General features: G+C 40.7%; 1 protein-coding gene across 1 annotated transcript; it reads left to right on the top strand.

The window, feature by feature from the left end:
• Window positions 1–402: 402 nt before the first annotated feature.
• On the top strand, window positions 403–13,966 carry LOC108891269 (XK-related protein 4). The gene is made up of 5 exons (XM_051067685.1): window positions 403–417; window positions 566–657; window positions 1,778–1,977; window positions 3,795–4,149; window positions 5,639–13,966. Exons 1-5 carry the CDS (start codon window positions 403–405, stop codon window positions 6,237–6,239), a joined length of 1,263 nt encoding a protein of 420 aa, XP_050923642.1. The 3' UTR covers window positions 6,240–13,966.
• Window positions 13,967–22,378: the final 8,412 nt, after the last annotated feature.

The following is a 22,378-nucleotide window of genomic DNA, read 5'->3' as shown; positions in this document are numbered from 1 at the left end:
AAGCTTACCTGTCGGATTACACGCCACAATTGATGCATGATCAGCAGCCTCTGAGATCCACAGCCACATGCCACTGCAGCTCCGTCCCTCTAACTGCCTACCCCAGAACTAACTAAACTCCCCCCTAGTCTTCAGGTGCTACTTGTAGTGGGTATTTTGCGCACTATATCCCGCAAGCCCGGTAAAACCACCACAATGTGGCGACCCCACCTGCAGCTTCGGACGTGCTCCCTAGACAACTGCTCCAACAACTTTCGTCACCACACTACAAATCCTCCCCTGACGAACTCAAAGGGAACTCAGAGTTCGTCCTGAGCCTAACAGGGACTGAACAGCAGCCACTTACAGAGGCTGTGTCTCCAGGGCCAACAGAGCTCAGTGCAAACAAAAACACCACCTATCATGGCGACACAACAGGTAAACCCAAAACAACCAGAAGGCTTACTCACCGCACTTCAGTCAGTCACTCTGACGCAACACACAAATTCACAAAATTTCACAAATTCACAAAATTTCACAAATTCCGTCTCCGCTCATCAAAATTCACTTCCCGCTGAACCAACAGCGCTACACCAATATCTACCGGGCCAAACGAGGAACGGACGAGCCCCCATTTGTCACAACCCGGCTCGACAACAAGAGAGGGAGACGGCACGAGTTGGCAGGTTAAAACCAGCAATTTATTTTTACAAAAGGAAAATTAATCAACTTAACCAAACACATGAACAACCAAACTAACAAAAAGAAAACGGCAGCTGCCACCACGGTCGGCCGAGACCAGGAACCATCCTCCTAGCACCCATCGGACTCCAGACTGAGGGTTAATATAAGAAAGAGCACACACTGGGTCCAGGTGTAGCTCAATCAGCTGATGACCCTCCACCCTACACCTACAGCAAGAAAGAAATGCAAAGGAAAACACAACAGGGACACCTAGTGTCCAGGTGGAGGAGCCCTCACAATGTTTATTAAACAGCTTTTCAGATTTACAACACGTTAAAGGTTTTTTTTTAATCTTAGACAATAGACATCTTTGTTTTAAGATTCTAACAAAGTGCAAACAAATAAGTAGCTCCCTAAAGTAGTAGATAAATTTGTAGTAAATAAAGTTTTCCAAAATTTCAATATAACTGAAATGTTACTTTCACTTATCTTTGTTTTGAGTTCAGACAAAAACAAAAAGTGCAGGGAGTTCCCAGGGTCAGCAGCATCCCTTTATAAAGTTTTCTTATAAACTTTCACTGCTGATTGCCCGTTACCTGTGCCGTGGCTCTGCATGTAACCAATCAGATGGTGCTGTGGGTGGGACAATGCTGGAGACAGAGTAGTGAATGCAGACAGAGAGGCGCGGCTATATCAGAGCAAAATAACCCAGTTTTAAATTGATCGCTTATCGGCCGTTGGATTAAAAAAAAAAGCAGATGCCGATATGCGTCAAAATGCCGAATATCTGTGCTGATAATCAGTCTATCCCTAGTTCACCTCTTGGTATGACATTGTCAAGGCCACCTTTAAATTAGGCAGTGTTTCTGAGCTTATCACAAGCAGAATCTTTCTTTGTCTTTCTTTCACCTGTAGTAGTTAGTATATTAAAAAGCAGCATTGGAAGTGCAATCTAAGTCTTGGATGTTACCATTGCTTCCCAAAGAAAAAGTGAGAAAGAAATTGTGTACTTTCAGTGTGTTGCGCCCTCCTCATTCTCGATATCTGTTACATGAAATTTATTATCCTGTCTGGCTGATGTTGAAGCATCAAATTTTTCCTCCATTTCCTCCAGATATTTCCATACCATCTACCTGGGTGTTCGGAGTCGTCAGAGTGCTGAGACAGAGCGCTGGCGTTACTACTGGAGGATGGTCTACGAGTTTGCAGATGTGAGCATGCTCCATCTACTGGCCACCTTTCTAGAGAGTGCTCCACAACTGGTGCTGCAGCTGTGCATTATCATACAGACACACAAGCTCCAGGCTGTGCAAGGTAACACACACACACACACACACACACACACAGAAACACATATATATCTTTGTACACCTATTTTAGTGGAGTCCAATAACTGACAATACATTCCGTGCCCCTTTGTTCTAACCTTAGCCATCACAAATGAAAGCCTAACCCCAACCCTCATCCTAAGCCAAAAATAATTCTAACCCTAACCCCAAAACCAAGTCTTAACCCTAAAACAGCCATATACAGACTTGTTTTGAAACAATGCTTCATTCGTCCTGAAATGTGATTGAATTAAAAGCAAGCGCATATATACCTGCCTGCCTGTAGTATGTGATAGAGAAAACTGATGTGAAAAGAAATTATTTATTGTTTATTTTACCAAGATGTGCTAAAACTAGCCTGGACAGATTTGTTGGAACCCCTAAAAAATTATAAATCACTGTATCCTAAGCATGTCTCAAGCTATTGTTTCACCTTAATTAGTGTCAAGGTCACTATCTGATCACACCATGGAGTGTGCAGAAGGTAACCTTCAAACTTCAGACAGCTAAGCAGCTTGCTCTGGAAGAGTGGGTCAAAATACCTGTTACCAGATGCAGAAATCTCATCGTGAACTACTGTGATCACTTGACAGTGATTGCTGTTGGAGGTTGTACAACAAAATATTAAATCTTTTTTGTCAATGTCATTTTCATTTGTTTTTTTATCTAAAATATTGAGTTGAATCAAAAATCATAAGTAATATCTGATTTGTGTTAAACATGGAATAAACAATGATTGATGCCATTAACTTTTGCCAGTTGCAAATTATTTCAGAGATAATTGTGGGTTCTTCTTTCTCATGGAAGGGTACCAACAAATTTGTCCACATCTGTAAACTATTAAAACTCACAAAGCTGTCTGACCCACAAGTATTGTGGGCTCCTTGTTTTTGAACCCCATGAATATAGCGAAACAAGACTCTTATCGGCCGGGTCGGTAATCAGCACCGATATTCGGCATTTTGACGCATATCAGCATCAGCCTTTTTTTTTTAATCCAACGGCTGATAAGAGATCAATTTAAAACTGGGTTATTTTGGCTCTGATGCAGTCACTACTCTGTCTCCAGCATTGTCCCACCCACAGCACCATCTGATTGGTTACATGCAGAGCCACGGCACGGGTAACAGCCAATCAACAGTGAAGCTGTGCATGCACTGTGCTCACACACACAGCGTAGAGGAGAAAAAGTTTTGCCGGGTGGAGAAGCTCCACAGTGCAGATATATGTTTCTTTATTTACTGTAGAAAACTTTAGGGAGTTATTTATTTGTTTAAATTTTCAAATTTTCTAACTTTATAAGACATGCTGCTGAGCCTGGGAGCTCCCTGCACTTTTTGTTAAAATTTGAAAACAAAGATATTGTCTAAGATAAAAAAAAAAAAACCTTTAACATGTTGCAAATCTGAAAAGCTGTTTAATAAACATAGGCATCTACACAAAGTTAAGTGTTGGAGTTTGTATTATTCAAAATGCCAATATTTGATGCCAATATTTTCATTTTTACTGCAAATGAAAATTGGCTCCAAATATCGGTTATTGGACTCCTTGACTACTGAAAAAACGGTCCATCTCTAATCCAGATTTCTAGATACATGTTGCATGTTAATGCAAGGTGGGAGTTTTCATCTTCTAGTAGTGTTAAATGTGCGCATGTTATGAAAACTTGTTTGGGCACATCTTACTTCTCCAACAGTGACACAAGTCACTGCAATAGACCTATGAGATTAGGTGAAAATCCAAGACTCAAAAGTGTCTTGATAATGTTCCCAAACCCATCGTGTGTTTGTGTGTCTGTTGCAGGTATGACAGCAGCAGCCTCCCTTGTCTCTCTGGCTTGGGCCCTAGCCTCCTACCAGAAGGCCCTGCGAGAGTCTCGGGATGACAAGAAGCCAATCAGCTACCTGGCTGTAATTATCCAGTTCTGCTGGCACTTTTTCACTATTGCAGCGAGGGTCATCACCTTTGCCCTGTTTGCATCTGTGTTTCAACTCTACTTTGGCATCTTCATCGTCCTGCACTGGTGCATCATGACCTTCTGGATTGTCCACTGTGAGACAGACTTCTGCATTAGCAAGTGGGAGGAGATTGTGTTTGACATGGTGGTGGGCATAATCTACATCTTTTCCTGGTTTAACGTCAAAGAAGGAAGGACAAGGTAAGCATTCAGTGCGCTTTAGACATGACAAACAATCATTTTAGTGGCTTGATTTTTTAAAGATAAATTCTTGAATTAAAGGTTTAGTATTCGTGTAGTTTTTCAATTCAAAGGCAGCTGGTCACTCAAGTTGAACACACTACGACAGACTCTTTGCAAATGAATGGTATAATTCATACAAAATGTTGAATTTCCATCTGAAGTAACCTTTTAAAGCTTCATCTTTTACAAAAGCTACAATGAATCATTTAAAATATTTCCTCAATCCAATAAAACACTATCTCAGATGGGCTTTCAAAGCAGCTCTACAGAATCATCATGTCATTTTTTGTTCCTCATGTAAATCTGAATGAGAAATTCAGGTATGTGTATGTGTAGAAAAGATTGGTATTAGAGTCAAGTGATAATTTGTGGTTTTGTAACAAACATATCACCAGACAACAACATTAACATAATAATAATTCTGCAAAACCCTGGATTATTTTTCAAATTTTTCAATAAAAACATTTTTAAACTTCAAATTTTCTACAATGTCTGTGAATGGCAACAACAGTCTTAGATCATAAATCATCAAAAGATCATAGTTACAGTTTATGGAAAAGGAGAATGTAATTTGAAGATGGCAGGCAAACTCTGGTCCTCTACATAGAAGTCAGACTTGCTACACATCCATCTACCACTCCAATTTCTACACCCTTACCTTCAGCTTAGCTACATAAAAAGGCATACTACTTTGTGCACTTTCATTGAACGCTGGCACTGCACATGAATTGTGCACTTTTGTTCAGTATGGATGTAATTTCTTAAGGATACTGGACTGGATGAGTGACCCCTTTAATATAAGGCTACATATGGGTGTTTCATCCACTGGTATAAAAAATTATTATTGTAGCTTTGAACCCTCACTTGCAGCCAGCACTGGAAGCTGACATGTTCATAACAGCCCACAGTACAAAAAGTTAATTGAATGTGTTGAATAACACATTGACAATATTATATTCATACAGCCTTGCTGCAAGAACTCTTGACCTCAGAATAGCAGTGTAGAACATGTTGTGGCTAAGTTTCTCCTATAGGAGCATGGAATTGTTGAGTAAATTTCTTGTCAATGTACCCATTACTGGCCAAAGTTGTGGGGTCATCACAATCAGGGGGATTTATCCTGCGGGGACCATGAATATCCACAGATTTTATGGTAATCGCTCCATTTTCTATAGCTCATGTAAAAAATTTGACATTTTCACCTAGTGGTATATTTTAAATACCACCAAGACTCGATAAGGGGATCACCAAAAACATTAAAAGTAATCTAATACTGATATAAATTACTATAGCCATCCTTCCAACCACACTTTTACCTTTCCTGCTAATACTGGAGAACACTGCTTCATGTTTTGCTAACTGATTTAATTTCACTCTGAGGGAGAATGGAGGAGATTTTTTTTCATGTCTCATGGCTTTTTTAATCATGTTTCATGTCTTTGGGCAGGTGTCGGCTTTTCATCTATTACTTGGTGATCTTGGTGGAGAATGCTGCTCTTAGTGCGTTGTGGTATCTCTACCGAACGCCTCACACCACGGACGCCTTTGCAGTGCCAGCACTATGCGTCATCTTCAGCAGTTTCCTCACTGGAGTGGTTTTCATGCTCATGTACTATACCTTTTTCCATCCCAATGGGCCACGCTTTGGACGCTCATTGAGTGGCCAAGGCCTTGACCTGGACCCCACTGCTCAGTTCTCCACACTACCATCGGAAGGTGCCACCAACTCATTGCGCTCCAACAGAGGTGCCACCACAACTCTGGAGCGTGACATGGGGAAGTATTCTGAGCGGGATGGCTGCATGCCAGTGTTTCAGGTCCGACCCACAGTGCCATCCACTCCATCGTCTCGTGCTCCACGTCTTGAAGAGACTGTCATCAAGATTGACCTTTGTAGGAACCGCTACCCAGCCTGGGAGCGTCATGTCCTCGACCGCAGTATACGCAAGGCAATTCTGGCCATAGACTGCTCCCTGACTCCTCCACGGCTGCAGTACAAAGATGATGCTTTGGTGCAAGAGAGGTTGGAATATGAGACCACTTTATAGTTCCACCCTGCTCTCAGAACCCATACAGGGGTGCAGCATCAGATATCACATAAAAAGCAACAGGAATTGTGGCAATAAGAATTTGTTAATACCAACAATGTCAGTTTTCATCTCTGATTCCCCCTTTTTTTCCATTCTTCGGCATCAGCATCCACCCAGGTGCATTCAGCACTCTTGGTAATGATTGGAAGAGTGATTTAGCACAAGTTCAGTTGATGTCTCTGGATGTATTTGGGCTCTTTGTAGGTTTGTTGCTCTAATTTTTTTCATCCACTCATCAGGTAAATCCTGTGTAGTACAAACTAAATGCAAATCAAGAGAGCGCTTCAACACTCTACTCCTTAAAAGAAACTGATGCACTGTTTGCTCGAGTTTGGAAAAGTTAGGGATAAAATAAGCATATGTCCATGTCCACTCTGATAAATTTTATGTCATTAGATATTCATCTTTAACCTAAATGATATCAGAATTAAACTGAAATTCCTGTAATTCAACGAGGAAAGGAATCAATCCCGCATTCATTCCCAGTAGAAAACTATCATATCTGTCTTTACACGTTGGTGTTCTACTGTTCTGATTGTGTGATCCCATAGCAGCCACAACTTGGGGGGTGGGGTGGGGGTGGTCTATTTCCATCAATATCTACGTGATGATGCTGGTCACTTCTGTTCTCTTAGTGCCAAAAGGTTCCTTGGAAATCAACCAAATCAACTTCTGACGATGTGGAACACCTTACAGGTGGCTGGGTAGTCCAAAACGTTCTATTCTGGCCTTGACATTTCATTCCTCATGGATAATTCTGGTCTGCACTGAAAGAGGGTCAGACAGAAAGTGAACTACATGAGGACAGTGGTCAAAGTAGCATCTATACTCAGTCACTGTATTTTGTCTGGACAAAATCAACCAAACCTGGCTGGCAAGGAAGGACAGGCAGTGAGAAAGAAGGGGTGAAAGCTGGACAGACTCTTGCTCATGGTTTTTCTCCCATAAGGAAAGAAGTCAAACTCACACAATGCCAAGAAAAAATCTTCCTGGCAGCTCAACTCAACTATTTGCAGTCGAGCCACATAAACCTGGCTGTGCAATGATACTGATCTTTGCTTGTCTGTGGGGGAGAATGTGGAGGGGAGAGCAGAAAAAATGAGCAAAGCACCAGGCAGCAATGAAAAGGAGATGACAAGAGGGGATGATGCAGTAAATGGAAATGAGTCGAGGATGGAGGAGAAGAGAGAACACAGACAAGCAGCCATCTCAGCCAAACTAAATCAACCACCAGGATGTACAGTACTCTGATAAAACATGCAGCATTTTTTTACTTTAGAGATGATATAGAGGGTACTGAATACTGAAGTCATTGTAATTCTGTGTTGTTTTTTTTTTTGTGGTGAGGTGTGTATGTGTTGACAATATGTGATGTGTGTGTGTGTGTGTGTGTGTGTGTGGTGTTTAAACAAGAGGAGCAGCTCAGGAGGATGGAGTTGGACACATGAATCAGCTCTGTGCTGTTATGGATCAGTGAAGGTATACCTTGTCATTTTGACTTTAAGTCTGCTTGTTCTTTGATGAACATGTTACCTTCTGGGGAAATTGTTCCTGTTTTTGTTCTCAGTTAATCCAGCATTTAATACTGTTACACCAAGCCACACTACACAAGTTAGCATGGTGCTGGTAGTGTCAACTTGCTTGAAAGAGAAATGTGAAGTGGATTTTGGTAAACTGAAGTGCCACTATGAAAGCTTGATTCAGAACTGTCATACCACATATCAAGGTCTAGAGAGAGTAACTGATGAAATCTAGATATTTTCATGATCTGTGCTGTAACTGCTGGCCAGGAGATATATGAATGACATAACACACCTCTCTCTCTGTCATGTTAGACATGTGTTTTGCTACATTCAATCTTTGAGGACTCTGATTACAACAGACACATTCATTAAAAAGAGCCTTGCCTTACTGATTCATGTGACAACGGGAAAGAAATTAGATGAAAACACAAAATTTCGATAAAATGGTGGATAGAGAGATGAGGACAACACAGATGGTAAGATATACTTTAGATAGTACTTTATCATAGTGAGGTGGATGTCAGCTAAGCAGTTTCTCTGACCAAAACCTGATGAAGTAGATGATTAAAATTATAGCTTCCCTCTCATTCACAGTACAGCACTAGTTTGATGTTTTGCTCACCACCTTAGGACAGTTTATTACTTGGACAGGTGATGTCAATGTCAAATTCCAATAGTAAATATCAAAAATAGTTAAATAGTTGTAATGTGCATCCCTTCCATTAGAAGTATATAAGAAGATTGCCTGTCATCCAATGAGTTTATATTTCTGACATTCTTCACATGATGTTCATAGTTTAAGAGATTGGCATGGCTGAGTTCAGATCAACCATCCAGTACCTGATGACGACCAAGACTAAAGGCCATAAAGCCTACCAGTAGTGGTGCTGAAAATGTAAGGATTGCCCTGATGGTGGCATGGAAAGAAAGATTACCATTAAGAATCTTTCTGTGGAGACATTCAAATCAACAGCAGATTTCAGATTGAGCAGATTTAAAATCTGGGTGCGATAGGTGGAACAGACTGTCCATAATGGCCAACCCCACGTCCCACATTACCAGTCAAATTTTCATGGTGCCCCTTCAACATACTGTGCATGTATGAAAAGCAAACCCTTAAACATCCCAGTAATCTGAATCACTGAGTGTAAAGAGACTACAGACAGAATTAAGCTGCACCATCTACATTATACCAAATTTCCTACACTTCCAACCCAAACAGCTTGACTTCAGGGAATGCTGGGAGGCCAGAGGCAATGACATCATCACATAGATGAACTCTTGCACAAATCCACCCACACTGTCAAGGCAGTGCCATTCAGATGGTAATAGTGTGTCTTTTACTATTTGAAATGTCTGCACGTTTTTTTTTTCATGTTTTGTTACATCACAAGTGCAATGTCTTTTTTTTCTAAGGATGGCAAGAAGAGAGAAAAGCACAAAACAAGTCAATGAGATAATCATGGCGTGAGACTGTAAACCTTTTCATCCTGCTTCACCAAGCCAGCCCCATGTGCACTGAGCTGTTGTGACCTCATGGTCTTATCATTCTGTGTATGAGATATTAAATACATATGTTGCAGGTCATTACAGCTGATGACCAAGACTTTCATGACAAAGTCATTATCTTGATATGATTTTGGTTACAAAAATATAGCACTAAACAGGCAATTAAAAATCATTTTTGTACAGCCCACTATATACAGACCACTGAGAGAACCAGGAGGATGAGTTCCCGTGATCCAACACTCTGGTACATTACAGCTATTAGTTGTGGTTCTCTCATTAAATAGAAATTTAAGTGACATCTAGTTTTATAATAATTTGTTTTGTTTGTAGTGGCAAGTCAAAAATAACACACTGGAGTATCTTCAATGATTTGAACATAATTGTGCTAATGAGAAGAACTCATTAAGACACAAGTCGTAGGACCATACCAGTGGTTTTGTATGCTTTAGTCAATTAACTATGTCATAGCTAATCATTTTGTAAGCCATGCTGCATTGTTTGAAAATTTCTATGTACTTTTTCTACTGTTCCAAGAGGTCACTGTTTTCCTGCAACTGCAACTCAAGAAAACGTAATCAATTATTGTCAAAGTTACATTATTGTTGTTAGGTAATGCAGAGCAGACTTTTCAAATCTGTCTGCTCTTAAATTGCACTACGCACAGTTTCACACTGGTAATTTGTCATGGTTTTATTCATTGTTGACAGTTGAAGTTGTTGACAGCTTTTATTATAAGTTCAAGTGTCTTTCAGTTTTGCATCATGGCTCATGTATATGGAATCAAAAGTAACATAACATATATACATAGGCTCATTTATTTGCCTTCTTCCCACCACACAATTGTGTGTGCGTGTTCACATCATTGTGTGTAGTGTTTTACTGTACTGAAGAGTTTGTAGAGAACATTTTTGGTTGGTAGCTGTTTTGCCCACAGCTCTTTTTAAAATATCGTTTAACTTTAACTTAATTTTGATCTTGAGTTTTACTTAAAAGTGAACTCCATCAATTTTCCACATCCAAATGACCCTTTGGTGGTTGAGTTGCATTGTGGGTAATGTAGACATCAGGGTTTCTTTTTTGTTTTGTTTTGTGTAGAAAAAGCACAGATTTCAGGATGGCACAATACTGTTAGAGGATGGCACACACTGTACAAGGCTGCATTTAAACAGAACTGCAGGATCTCATATTTGGCTCTTCTTTGGGGCATGAAAAGGGACAAATCAGCTTCTACTTGATTTCTGCCTTAAATGAATTCATTATTTTATTAATATTAACATAATATACTGTGACCTTTCTTTAGTAGAATAAATACAGCAAATAGCAGACATTGAGATAAATGGACACTCACTGAAAGTACTGCCAGAGTTTTAAACAGACAGGATATCACTTGACCTGTTTGCTTGCCAGACAGATGCTAAAATGCAGAAGTAACTGGACAGAGTCGTGAAATGTGTGTGAAGGTTGAAAAGCAGTAGCCTACTCTTCTGTGTAAATGCAGCCTTACATGTATGTTATTTAAAATGGACATTAAAGCATTTCATGTATGATTATTTGCAGTGTCTCCCAAATCCAGTGTAGCCTTTGTTAACTCATCACCATCTCTTGAAGATATATACTGATATATATTATGTATACTGATATATTCTAAACATAAAGCTACCTCAGTTTATTTCATGGACAGAATACCCTCCACCCTTTCATCAGCAATATATTTTTTTTCTGTAACACAGGCAAAGCTTTAGATCTAACTCAGTTTCTGTGAGGAATTTAGACTGAATTCCCAAAATTAAACTGAAAATTCCATTAGCAAATGATATTCACTGTACTCTAGGGCATAACACTGACATAATAATAATGGAATTGAATGAGAAATGGACTGGCCATTTTTAGATTTGTAATGTGCCAAACTGAAATTGCAATTTGAAATTTTTATTTGAAGTTTAATTATGTACTGGTTTTACAGATGTCCATTTCATCTTATTAAATAGGCTTAAATGCACTATATGTAATTTTCTGCTTGCAATCAAAACATTAACAAAAGACAGAGCTTGGTGACATTGTGAAGTAACGTGGGGTCATGGAAGTTTTTTTTTTTTTTTCCTCACCACCATTGCTGTCAGTGCTGTCAGCTTCTCCCAATTAGAGTTCCTTCAGGTTCAGTTATTCAGGAGATTTTTGTGAGACAGCCAAATTGTCTGCTTCTCCAAATCCAACAGACCAGGTGATTAAAACTGGTAAAAAGACTGAATAAAGCACTTTCATATTAAAAATAGTTCCAGAGAAGCTGCAAGCCGCTTATGTTTGCTCATCCTTCAGTTACTTTTTTCCAAGAAATGATTTGTTTAATCTAATTGTTAAAAAATGCGGTGCTGTTATGAAAAGGGGAATCCTCCATTGATGTTCCAGGTGCTCAACTTCTCTAATATCTGACCCGGTGGTGGGTATCCTGCTCACTCCAGGAAGTGTATCATAAAAAGGACACACATCAACAGACTCCCTCTCTCATTCTGGTCATAACTTTTATAAGCTGCTTTCTGTGTTTTGTTTGCCTTAAAGAGAATATATTTCTATTTTTGTCTTAATTTCAATTCCATTAGTCAAGATGTTGTTTGACACTGTACTAAAAGCACAGCTTGGTTTTCTGGTTAGGCTAGTGTGTGTGTGTGTGTGTGTGTGTGTGTGTGTGTGTGTGTGTGGGTGGGTGGGTGGGTTGGTGGGTGTGCGCATGAGTGCGTGTGTTTGTGTTTGTGTGTGCGTTCTTACACTATTCAATAGCATAATGTGTCAACAGCAGTTACTGTGCTTATACTAGGACTGAGTCATTGTCCAACAGAGTGGTTGTATAGACCTCAGTCCTCCATCTTCCCAGCCTGAACATCTCTCAGATGAAAACCTGTGTCTAGCTGTAGGGAACGTACCTGACTGCTGATTATCTTTCATTGTAACTCATGGCATCAGTTGTGATAATACTATAAAGAAACAAGCAATGTAGAGGAACGCTGCTGAAAAGACTCCCATTGTGTTTGTTCATCCTTTTGGGAAAAATGTTTCAGTTTGGCCTTCTCTGCCTCAGTGTGTATGTGCTGCACTTCATCATCTTGCACATTATGAATAAGCCTGCAAACTAAGCCATCTATGAATGAGATAGTCACAGTGAAGGTTTTCACAGATACACAAACAACTAATTGTTTTTGGGTCATGGTACTGAAATCCACTTATTGTAGGGAGTTACATTAGCAAAACTGAAAAACACCAGGGATATAATACAAACACCAAGGATGTGATAATACATTGTTAACATAATATTGTACCAGTCATACATTGGGCCATGTTCAAGACTTTAATTATTGTCATGTTCCAAAATTTCAAATAGCCATTGATGTCAGAGAAGAGGTGGGAAACATATGCTCCCATCTTTAGACAATACCATGTCTTTGGTCAGAATTGTTCAGTGGTGAGAAGCCAGTTAGAGGTCAGGTCGTCATTACTGTACATTTACTGGTCAGTCAGGCATCCCGAAACTGTCCTTACCGGAAGGTGAGATTGAATAGTATCCCATCAGAGGTTTCTTACCCCAACCTGAGTCAGATATCTGTAGTGGCCTGAGTTTAGTAAGATCGGAAGACCATTATATGGATAATTTTTGTTATGGTCATATGTGTCTTTTTGAAAGGCTCTGAGCAATGTCTACTTTGTCATTTAGGTATGATGACTTGTTGAAGGAGACAGTGTAGGGTTGTCTACACCTTCCACAGGACAAGGGTGGGCCTTAGCAATGACAGACACAGTACCACAATCACACCACTCTGCTCACATAACCAGCACATAGCAGTCATGTCCTGTGTTTCTACACCCTCTGTAGCTCTCTGAGATATGAACAGGACGTGTTTCTTGTGAGCACCTTAGCCCTTAGAGTGTCTCTGTTCACCAGCTGTAATGGATAAAAGCTTTGTTGTGGAGGTCTGGGCACACCAGCCAAACTCAACAGCGAAGTCAACTCTGTAACTCTTCACTCACAGTTGTCTCATCACAGAAAATTACTGCATTTAAGTTGGATAGTCAGGACAAGATCTGTGCAGCAGCCACTGTTCCAGAAGAGATCATGTAGCCTTAGTACAAGCACAGTAACCAGCAAGTAAATAATGATAAGATTACAGTCACAGTTGTATAATCATTCTGTACAGATGTCTGTTTAGAGAGTTGGTTGAACATGGAGTACCACAGACAGTGAACTGATCAACGTAAAAGCTTATCTGTAAATAAATGTATGCAAAGTGTACATGTTAAAAAAGAACATTCCTCTCTTTTTGAGTTCTGACTGTGAAGGGTGTTTTTAGAGGTTTGATGCCACCATGATGGCTGTAACTATGACGATATGCTACAGAGAAAAAAAAAAAGATAAATGTGGTGTATGTGATGTATTAAAAAAGATACAAATGTTTAAGACAAAAAAATTGGTCTTTTTGGTAAGTTGCATTGTGTGATGAAAGTTCAGTGGGGAAAAAGTACATTTTATTGTAAAAATAAATCAAGAGTGATAAACATGATCAAAATGACATTTTTGTATATATGGGATTTTTGTAAATTTTTATTTGAATCTAATGCAACACAAACTACCAAAATTCATTTAATAAAGTACACTGTGGTCATTTTTCTGGCCTCAAGTTTGTTCATTTGTTCTGTAAATTATTCTGTGAAGGGGTAAGAGTATTGTGGGATTTTCATCATTATATTATCATTATCATTATTATCATTATCATTGTTGTTGTTGTTAATACTACTACTATTTAATTTCTTTATTCATGTATGACTGAGGGTCAGTGTGTTGTATCAGAGTAAAATTTTGTCAAATGACTTGATTTTGTTCTTACTAAGAATAATAGAGTCATGCAGAAACCTTAATGAATGATGAATGTTTCACAAAGTGAGGTGAATGGATTAGCCAGCTTCCCTTGGGCTTGACTCAGGTTTTCCAGTTTCACAGAGCTGGCTCAGTTTTCTCTAAGGTGGATCATCATGGTAATCTATGGCACACAACTAACCTGATGATGTCAGTACATTAAGATCAGAGGATCTGGGCAGGCACTGTATGTATAAAGTTGGTCTTAAGTGCATCAGCATTCAAATCATGGCAAATATTTGCTCTCATTATACAAAAAGCATCATGGAAAAATGCCATTGAGTATCAAAACCTGGGGTGCGTCTCATTACCTGATCTCACATTGCCACTGCTTCACTGCTCCTCACTCCTTGAGTGAACCAAAAATTGTTGCAGCCGTTAAGGACATCTTCAGCTATTACTGCTCTGAGGAGCAAGGAGGCTGCCTGGAGGAAGCTTGAATGAGACCAAAATCAAAATGTATCAACTTTGTTCCAGAACTTTTGTGATTCGTCTCTATACTTCTCTGCAAATTTCAATTCTTCTTGCTGATGAGTGGTTTGCCTCCCGTGGTATGGCCTCTCTATTTCTGGTTTCTAAGTTCTTCAGACGGTGGATTATAATAACTGTGCCCCTACCCTGTGGAGAATGGTGGTGATGTCACTGGCTGTTGTTTTGGTGTTTTTCTTCACAGCTGTCACAATGTTTCTGCCTTCAGCTGCTGTTGTTCTCCTTGGCCGACCTGTTCGATGTCTGCTGCTCAGTACACCAGTATTATCTTTATTTTTCAAGACATTCCAAATTGTTGTATTGGCTATGCCCAATGTTTGTTCAATGTTCCGTCTTTTCTCAGCTTCAAAATGACTTGCTTTTCTCCCATAGACAGCTCTCCGATTTATCCTTTCTTGACAAGAAATGTAGCTGAGAGGCCTGAAGGAGCCAAAGAAACCAATGTAAGAGAAAGGCCAAAATATTTTATGACTGTTGTATTCTTGTCTTTGTTTGCTCTCTTGCAAGCATTGTTATTTTAATCTCCTTACGGTAGACATTATGCCTGTAGTGTCTGCTTGAGAATTTTTTTTTGTGATGAGATTTTTTAATTGGCAAAAAGAAAAAAAAAAAAATCCTGTAGGAAACGGTGTTGTTGCACCACCATGTTTTATTTTCACCTCTTTGTGTTAGCTGAGAGTGGATGGGTGTCATCTGTGTGTATTTTTGCATCAGCAATATTGATTGTTTCATTTACTTAAATTAGGACTTCATACTGAATTTCTCGGGATAATGAATTAAATATGACAAAACAACTAAAACAAGCAAATATTTTCCTCTGTAGGTGGTCTTCAGTGTTGGTTTACTGCTTCAGCAGGAACCATAACTGATATATGCAAATGTAGCTGTATGGATGATCACCATATTGTTTTATTCACTTGTGTTTATTTTTTATTTTCAGCTATTTGAAAAATAAGGATTTATTGGAAGAAGATGTACTGTCTTGCAGTGTTTTGAGTAACTGTTATGATGTGGCCTAAAAATTATTCTGAAGTATGCATCATGTGTATTTGTTATATAGGAGCACCTTGAATTATCCACTGAGAAAAACAGTCCTTCAGGATTGCTGCTTTCAAGTCCGCAGGAGCATCGGACACTGTGTATACAGCTTAAAGCGACAGTCTTCTGGGTGGTTTGATGCCCTGAAGAGGTCATGACCATTAAACAAAAACAACAACAACAATAACAAAAGATTTTTTTCATTGTACATGTTTACAAATGTGGACCCCAAGCACTGAAGGTTTCCTGACTGAGAATTCAAAAATAGATAAACAGACAACAGCTTTACAAACAAGACAACATTGTTCCTTGGTGATGAAGCTGGAAGACAGCAGAATAAGATGATAAATATCACATTACATATGAATGATTTTGGACAATTTTCTCAATTAAGGAGGGTAACATAGTGGCAATATCATGATTAATTGATTCAAGTAAACTCGGGGCCTCAAAGATAAATTTGCATAATAATAATAATAATAATGATACATTCAGCTAAACACCAATAAATAAATGAATAAAATAATAAATACATTACACAATATTGTATTGTTTTATGTTTAAATATAGATATTATCTGTATATTGCCACATTTTTTTATCAACATATCCATCTGTAATTCATTTATGTATAGATGTTCATTTATTTATATATCATTTATGTATTCATTCCAGATTTTTACATATAAGTCATTACATCTATGCGCTCACCGGCACTTCATTGGGTACACCTTGTTAGTACCAAGTTGGCCCCCTTTTGCATTAATTCCTCAAGACTTAGATTCATTGGGGTGCTGAAAATATTCCTCAGTGATTTTGGTCCATATTGACATGACAGCATCATGCAGATTTATCAGCTGCACATGCATGATGCACATTTCCTGTTCTACCACATCCGAAAGGTGTTCTATTGGACTGAGATCTGGTGACTGAGACCATTTGAGTACAGTGAACTTGTTGACATGATTTGAGCTTTGTGACATGGAGCATTATCCTGCTAGAAGTAGCCATCAGAGGATGGGTACACTGTACTCATGTCATGTCCAGGAAATGTTAAGTCACTGTTGTGTTGTCCCGTCTTCATGTTGTCTTGTGACTTCCTGTTTTATTTTGAAATCTTACTCTCCTCTCATTTCAGGTCTCTTGCCTCTTCCCCTCATGTGTTTCCCGCCTGCCTGATTGCTTGCCCCACCCTGATTGTCTCCACCTGTTTCCCCTTACCTTGTGTCTATTTAGAGTCTGTGTTTCCCTTTGTCCTGTGCTAGTTAGTCTTGTTCAGTCAGAGAGCCAAGCCAGTCTACACTTCGAGTCCTAGTCACGCCAGGTTTTTGATCCTTTGTGTTTGCCTTATTCTGCCTTGTTTGTTTAGTAGTTTTTTGCCTCCTTTTGAGTGATTTTTTTGTTGATACTTTACCTAGTGGTTTTGTCTCCTCACGAGCGAATTTGGTTTGATACTTTTGTTACCTTTTGGATTCCTTGCCTTGAGTGGTTTTGTGTTATTACTTTGTCTAATAAAGATTGTTTATTTTTTGCACTTTGAGTCTGAGTCGTGCATTTGGGTTCACGTCCTAGTTCAGTCGTGACATTACGCACCAACCAGTATGAACCCAGCCGACTCAGACTCGTTAACGGCAGCCATTCGCTCCCAGAACACTCGCCTGAATCAGCAGGAGGGCCAGATGTCCTCTCTGCACCGTGGAATGAAGGAGCTGGCCAACAGTCAAGAGGATCATTACCACCCAAGTGAACCTCCTGGCAGCACAAGTTCATCAGGTCCTCGCTCTTCTCACAAAAGACACCTCCTCTTCAGACACAGCGGCTTCATCACTGTCAGCGGCTGCTGGAGCCCTGGCGGCTCCATTATCCTATGCCTCGGCCCCTCGCCTTGCCCCTCCTGAACAGTTTTCCGGTGAGTCTGGAGGATGCCAACCATTTCTCATAGACTGTGAAATGCATTATGAACACTCGCCATTAGCCTTCCCCACAGAGCGATCCAAAGTGGCGTTTATGATCTTGCATCTCACTGGAAGGGCGAGGGCGTGGGTCACGGCTGAGTGGTCTTGAGACTCTTTAATCTGTGGATCCCTCAAGGACTTCAAGCAGGCTTTTAGGAGGGCCTTTGATCCTCTGTCATCGGGCCGAGAGAAGGCACGGGAGCTGAGCTGCATTGAGCAAGGTATGGACTCTGTGAGCGATTATGCCATCCGCTTTCGCACCCTCGCTACTGCCTGTGGGTGGAATCGCACGGCCCTTTATGATGTATTTTTAAAGGGTCTTTCTGACCAGATTAAGGACTTATTAGTGCCCATCGACCTGCCATCAGACTTGGACTCATTAATCACCCTAGCTATCAGAACTGGCGCTTGATTACGGGACCGTCAACAGAGCTGCAACCGAGTGATGTCACAAACTGGCCATCGTCAGGGACCCACTGCAACCCCGACATCCAGCGGACCCAGTTCCTCGCGTCTCCCATCACCGCCCCCACGGAGGAAGGTTCCCTCCAAGGAGGCAGCGGAGCCCATGCAGCTGGGACGAGCCAAGTTGTCCCCCAAGGAGCGCCGTTGGCATCTGCAGGAAGGCAGATGCTTCTACTGCGGGAAGCAGGGCCACATTCTAGCTGCTTGTCTGGCAAAAGGGCAAGGCTTGCCAGTAGAGGGGAGGGTTCTGGCAAGCCATTTAGTCCCTGCTGATCCTTCCCCACGAACTCCCACAGAAGTCGAGGTAAAGCACCATAAGACCACAGTCCATCTAGCGGCACTTATTGATTCAGGTGCTGATGAGAGCCTCATCAATTGGAATCTGGCCAATAAACTGAACCTGAAATCGGAATGATTATCCCGACCCATTGAGGCCAGTGCCCTAGATGGGAGCTCGCTGTTTCAAGTCCCTCACATGACTGAGCCACTGTCTGTGATAATTGGTAATCATCATGAACTCATGCGTTTTCACTTGTTTCACTCCACCCAGCATTCCCTCATTTTGGGCTTCCCATGGTTGAAAGAACATAACCCTCATATTGACTGGGGAAGTGGGAGGGTGGTTAGCTGGGGCAGGAATTGTATGGACATGCGTTTAAAGTCATGTCACGACTCAAGCATGAAATCTGTGTTTAATACTGTGTGGATCAACTGTGACACTAACTCTGACACTCCCGACCTGACTCAGGTGCCTCACTGTTACCATGATCTGAGTGAGGTCTTTAGCAAGGGTAAGGCCACTTGCCCCCCCCCCACAGACCATATGACTGTCCCATTGACTTGATTCCAGGGACCCCCATTCCTAAGGGGAGACTGTACTCCATCTCTGGACCTGAAAGAAAGGCCATGACAGACTATGTTGAGTCCTCCTTGAGAGCGGGACTCATTCGCCCCTCTTCTTCCCCAGCTGGGGCAAGGTTTTTCTTTGTGGGGAAGAAAGATGGCTCTCTTTGACCGTGCATAGACTATGGCCCACTCAATGACATTACTATCAAGAATCGGCACCCTCTCCCACTCATGTCATCAGCATTTGATCAGCTTCAACAGGCCCACATATTCACCAAACTGGACCTTAGAAATGCCTATCACCTGGTTTGCATCCGAGAGGGGGATGAGTGGAAGACTGGCTTTAAGTTCAACACCCCCAGTGGTCATTATGAGTATTTGGTGATACCTTTTGGGTTGACTGATGCTCCGGCTGTCTTGCAAAACATGATCAATGATGTGCTGAGAGACTTTCTGAATCACTTTGTCTTTGTGTATTTGGATGACATTCTCATCTATTCCCCTGACTTAGACACTCATGTGCACCGTGTACGTCAAGTTCTCCAGTGATTTCTGGAGAACAAACTGTATGTTAAAGCAGTAAAGAGTGAGTTTCATGCGTCCTCAGGTGATCCACTGGGCCCATACCTCGCTGCTCACCTGCCATCCGGGCATCAAAAGAACTATCCACAGCATTTCCCAGAGGTTTTGGTGGCCCTCCATGGAACGGGAAGTTTGGGAGTACGTGGAGGCATGTTCCGTCTGCGCCCGCAACAAGATCTCCTCCAGAGCTCAGATGGGGCTGCTCCAACCACTTCCTGTACCCACACGTCCATGGGCTGAGATTTCTGTGGACTTCGTCACGGGGCTCCTGTTCTCACGGTGGTGTTATTGTTTTTCTAAGATGGCTCATTTCATTGCTTTGCCCAAGTTGCCTTCAGCCAAAGAGACTGCAGAAGCTATGATGACGCAGGTATTTCGCATCCATGGTTTTCCCAAAGACATTGTTTCAGTCTGGACACTGTCATGTCCAGGAAATGTTAAGTCACTGTTGTGTTGTCCCATCTTCATGTTGTCTTGTGACTTCCTGTTTTTATTTTGAAAGCTTACTTTCCTCTCATTTCAGGTCGCTTGCCTCTTCCCCTCATGTGTTTCCTGCCTGCCTGATTGCTTGCCCCACCCTGATTGTCTCCACCTGTTTCCCCTTACCTTGTGTCTATTTAGAGTCTGTGTCTCCCTTTGTCCTGTGCTAGTTTGTCTTGTTCAGTCAGAGAGCCAAGCCAGTCTACACTTGAAGTCCTAGTCACGACAGGTTTTTGATCCTTTGTGTTTGCCTTATTCTGCCTTGTTTAGTAGTTTTTGCCTCCTTTTGAGTGATTTTTTTTTTTTTTTTTTTGTTGATACTTTACCTAGTGGTTTTGTCTCCTCACGAGCGAATTTGGTTTGATACTTTTGTTACCTTTTGGATTCCTTGCCTTGAGTGGTTTTGTGTTATTACTTTGTCTAATAAAGATTGTTTATTTGTTGCACTTTGAGTCTGAGTCGTGCATTTGGGTTCACGTCCTAGTTCAGTCGTGACAGCTCATAGAGGGATGGACATGGCAACAATACTCAAGCTGGCTGTTTAAACTATAATGATAAACGATGCTGTCTGTGTGTAATTTTACGCACTGAGCGCCAAAAGACTGGAAACTGGACCAATATCGCAGCTGCTGATTCTACCACTTTTATTAAAAATGAAATTATACAGTCCAGTAACTAAGTTTTTTTATTCTGTGAATTTGAGGTCGTTGATTATCGTTGTCTGAGAAGATGGAACCTCAAACATAAAGTACACATTTTCACCTTATGGTGTGCGTTTGCCTCTGCAGTTTACACATACTCATGAATTACAGATAGCAAAATGAATCCCAGACTTAGGCCACATGCTTGTTTTATTCTGGCGTGGTTACACGGCCCAAGTCTGGCCCATATACAGCATGACTGTCAAATGCTACGTCCACATCTGGATCAATTCTGGCACACACACAGAAAATCTGTCAGTCAACACCAGAGAATAACAACCAGAATCAGTTCAGATACGGAAGAATGGGCAAGAGGATTCATTTTGCTATTTAAACAAGTTGGAAAAGCAAGTGGACGTTATTACCTGTTGCAAGAGTTTGTGACTATACTAGTCTATAGATAATGACTGATACACATACTGATAACGCAGAAGTCAAGAGATGTTATAATTTTTTATAACGTCACGGATGTGCATCACTAAAAGTCATGGAAACAGAATGGTGATGTATTATGTATTAGGTATATAAGAGCTGCACAAGAACTGAAAATTACCATTTGCACTTGGATTTGTTATAAGTTGACCCGACGCAAAAACTGTCTTGTCTTCCTAAGATCCTTAAAAATGCTTTTAAGTACAAAAGTACCATTGAATGTACTGAATTTCAATGTGGACATTTGGTCCAACTGTGTGAAAAACACAATTTTGATGGAAACAAACACACAGCCAATGTTTTCTCAGTGTAAAATAAAATAGGAATATTTTACCTGGACGGAATGTCAATGTGTTAACAGTGGTGTAATGATATGAAAACAATGTTATTTTGGTTTGAGGGATAAAAATTTCCACATTTTAGTATAATAATTTGGTTAAAAAGATTGGGTCTTTTTTTTTTTTTTTTTCAAACAATGCCCAAAAAGATATTTTTCTTATCCACCATGGAGACGATGGAACTTTCAGAGATGTAAACATTCTAGGACCTCATCTCAAGGCACTTTTCATATAGAGCAGGTCCAGACCATACTCTTTAAAAAAGGTATTTACAGAGAAAGACCCAACAAATTCCACCATGAGCAGCACTAGGCGACAGTGGCAAGGAAAATATTGGGTAATTTACTGTAACCCTGTTTGTTGGGTAGATATTCACGCTTGTGTTTTAACTTAAATTTTTTTTTTGACCAGTGTTTGAAACAAAGAATGCAAGGGTCAAAATGAGCTGATTTACTTTGACAAAACCATAGTTTACTCTAGCTTAAACACAGAAATGGTGGCTGTGTGGTGCCAGCAGAAACTTAAAAACAGAAATGGAAAATGGACTTGTACTTATATCGCATTGCATTGTCCACTCAAAGCACTTTACACTATGCATCACATTCACTCATTCACCCGCACATCCATACAGCACTTGCTCAATGCACAAAGCGCTCTAACACATCCACACCATTTCACACACCGATGATACAATGGGGGCAACGTGGAGTTCAGTATCTTGCCCAAGGATACTTCAGCACAGACTGGAGAAGCCAGGGATCAAACCGCTGACCTTCTGATTAGCGGGCAACCCGCTCTACCTCCTGAGCCGCAGCCACAACCGCCCTGAAATGAAGCCGG

Source organism: Lates calcarifer, unplaced genomic scaffold, assembly GCF_001640805.2.
Source record: "Lates calcarifer isolate ASB-BC8 unplaced genomic scaffold, TLL_Latcal_v3 _unitig_1907_quiver_878, whole genome shotgun sequence".
NCBI lineage: Eukaryota > Metazoa > Chordata > Actinopteri > Centropomidae > Lates > Lates calcarifer.
Note: the sequence above shows the minus strand (reverse complement) of the source record. Positions and strands in the feature narration are given on the sequence as shown.

Bases quoted from the DNA above. Each gene is read 5' to 3' on its own strand.
- LOC108891269 (XM_051067685.1), top strand. The intron at 1,978-3,794 runs GTAACACACACA...TGTCTGTTGCAG, and splicing joins CAAGCTCCAGGCTGTGCAAG to GTATGACAGCAGCAGCCTCC. The intron at 4,150-5,638 runs GTAAGCATTCAG...GTCTTTGGGCAG, and splicing joins GTCAAAGAAGGAAGGACAAG to GTGTCGGCTTTTCATCTATT.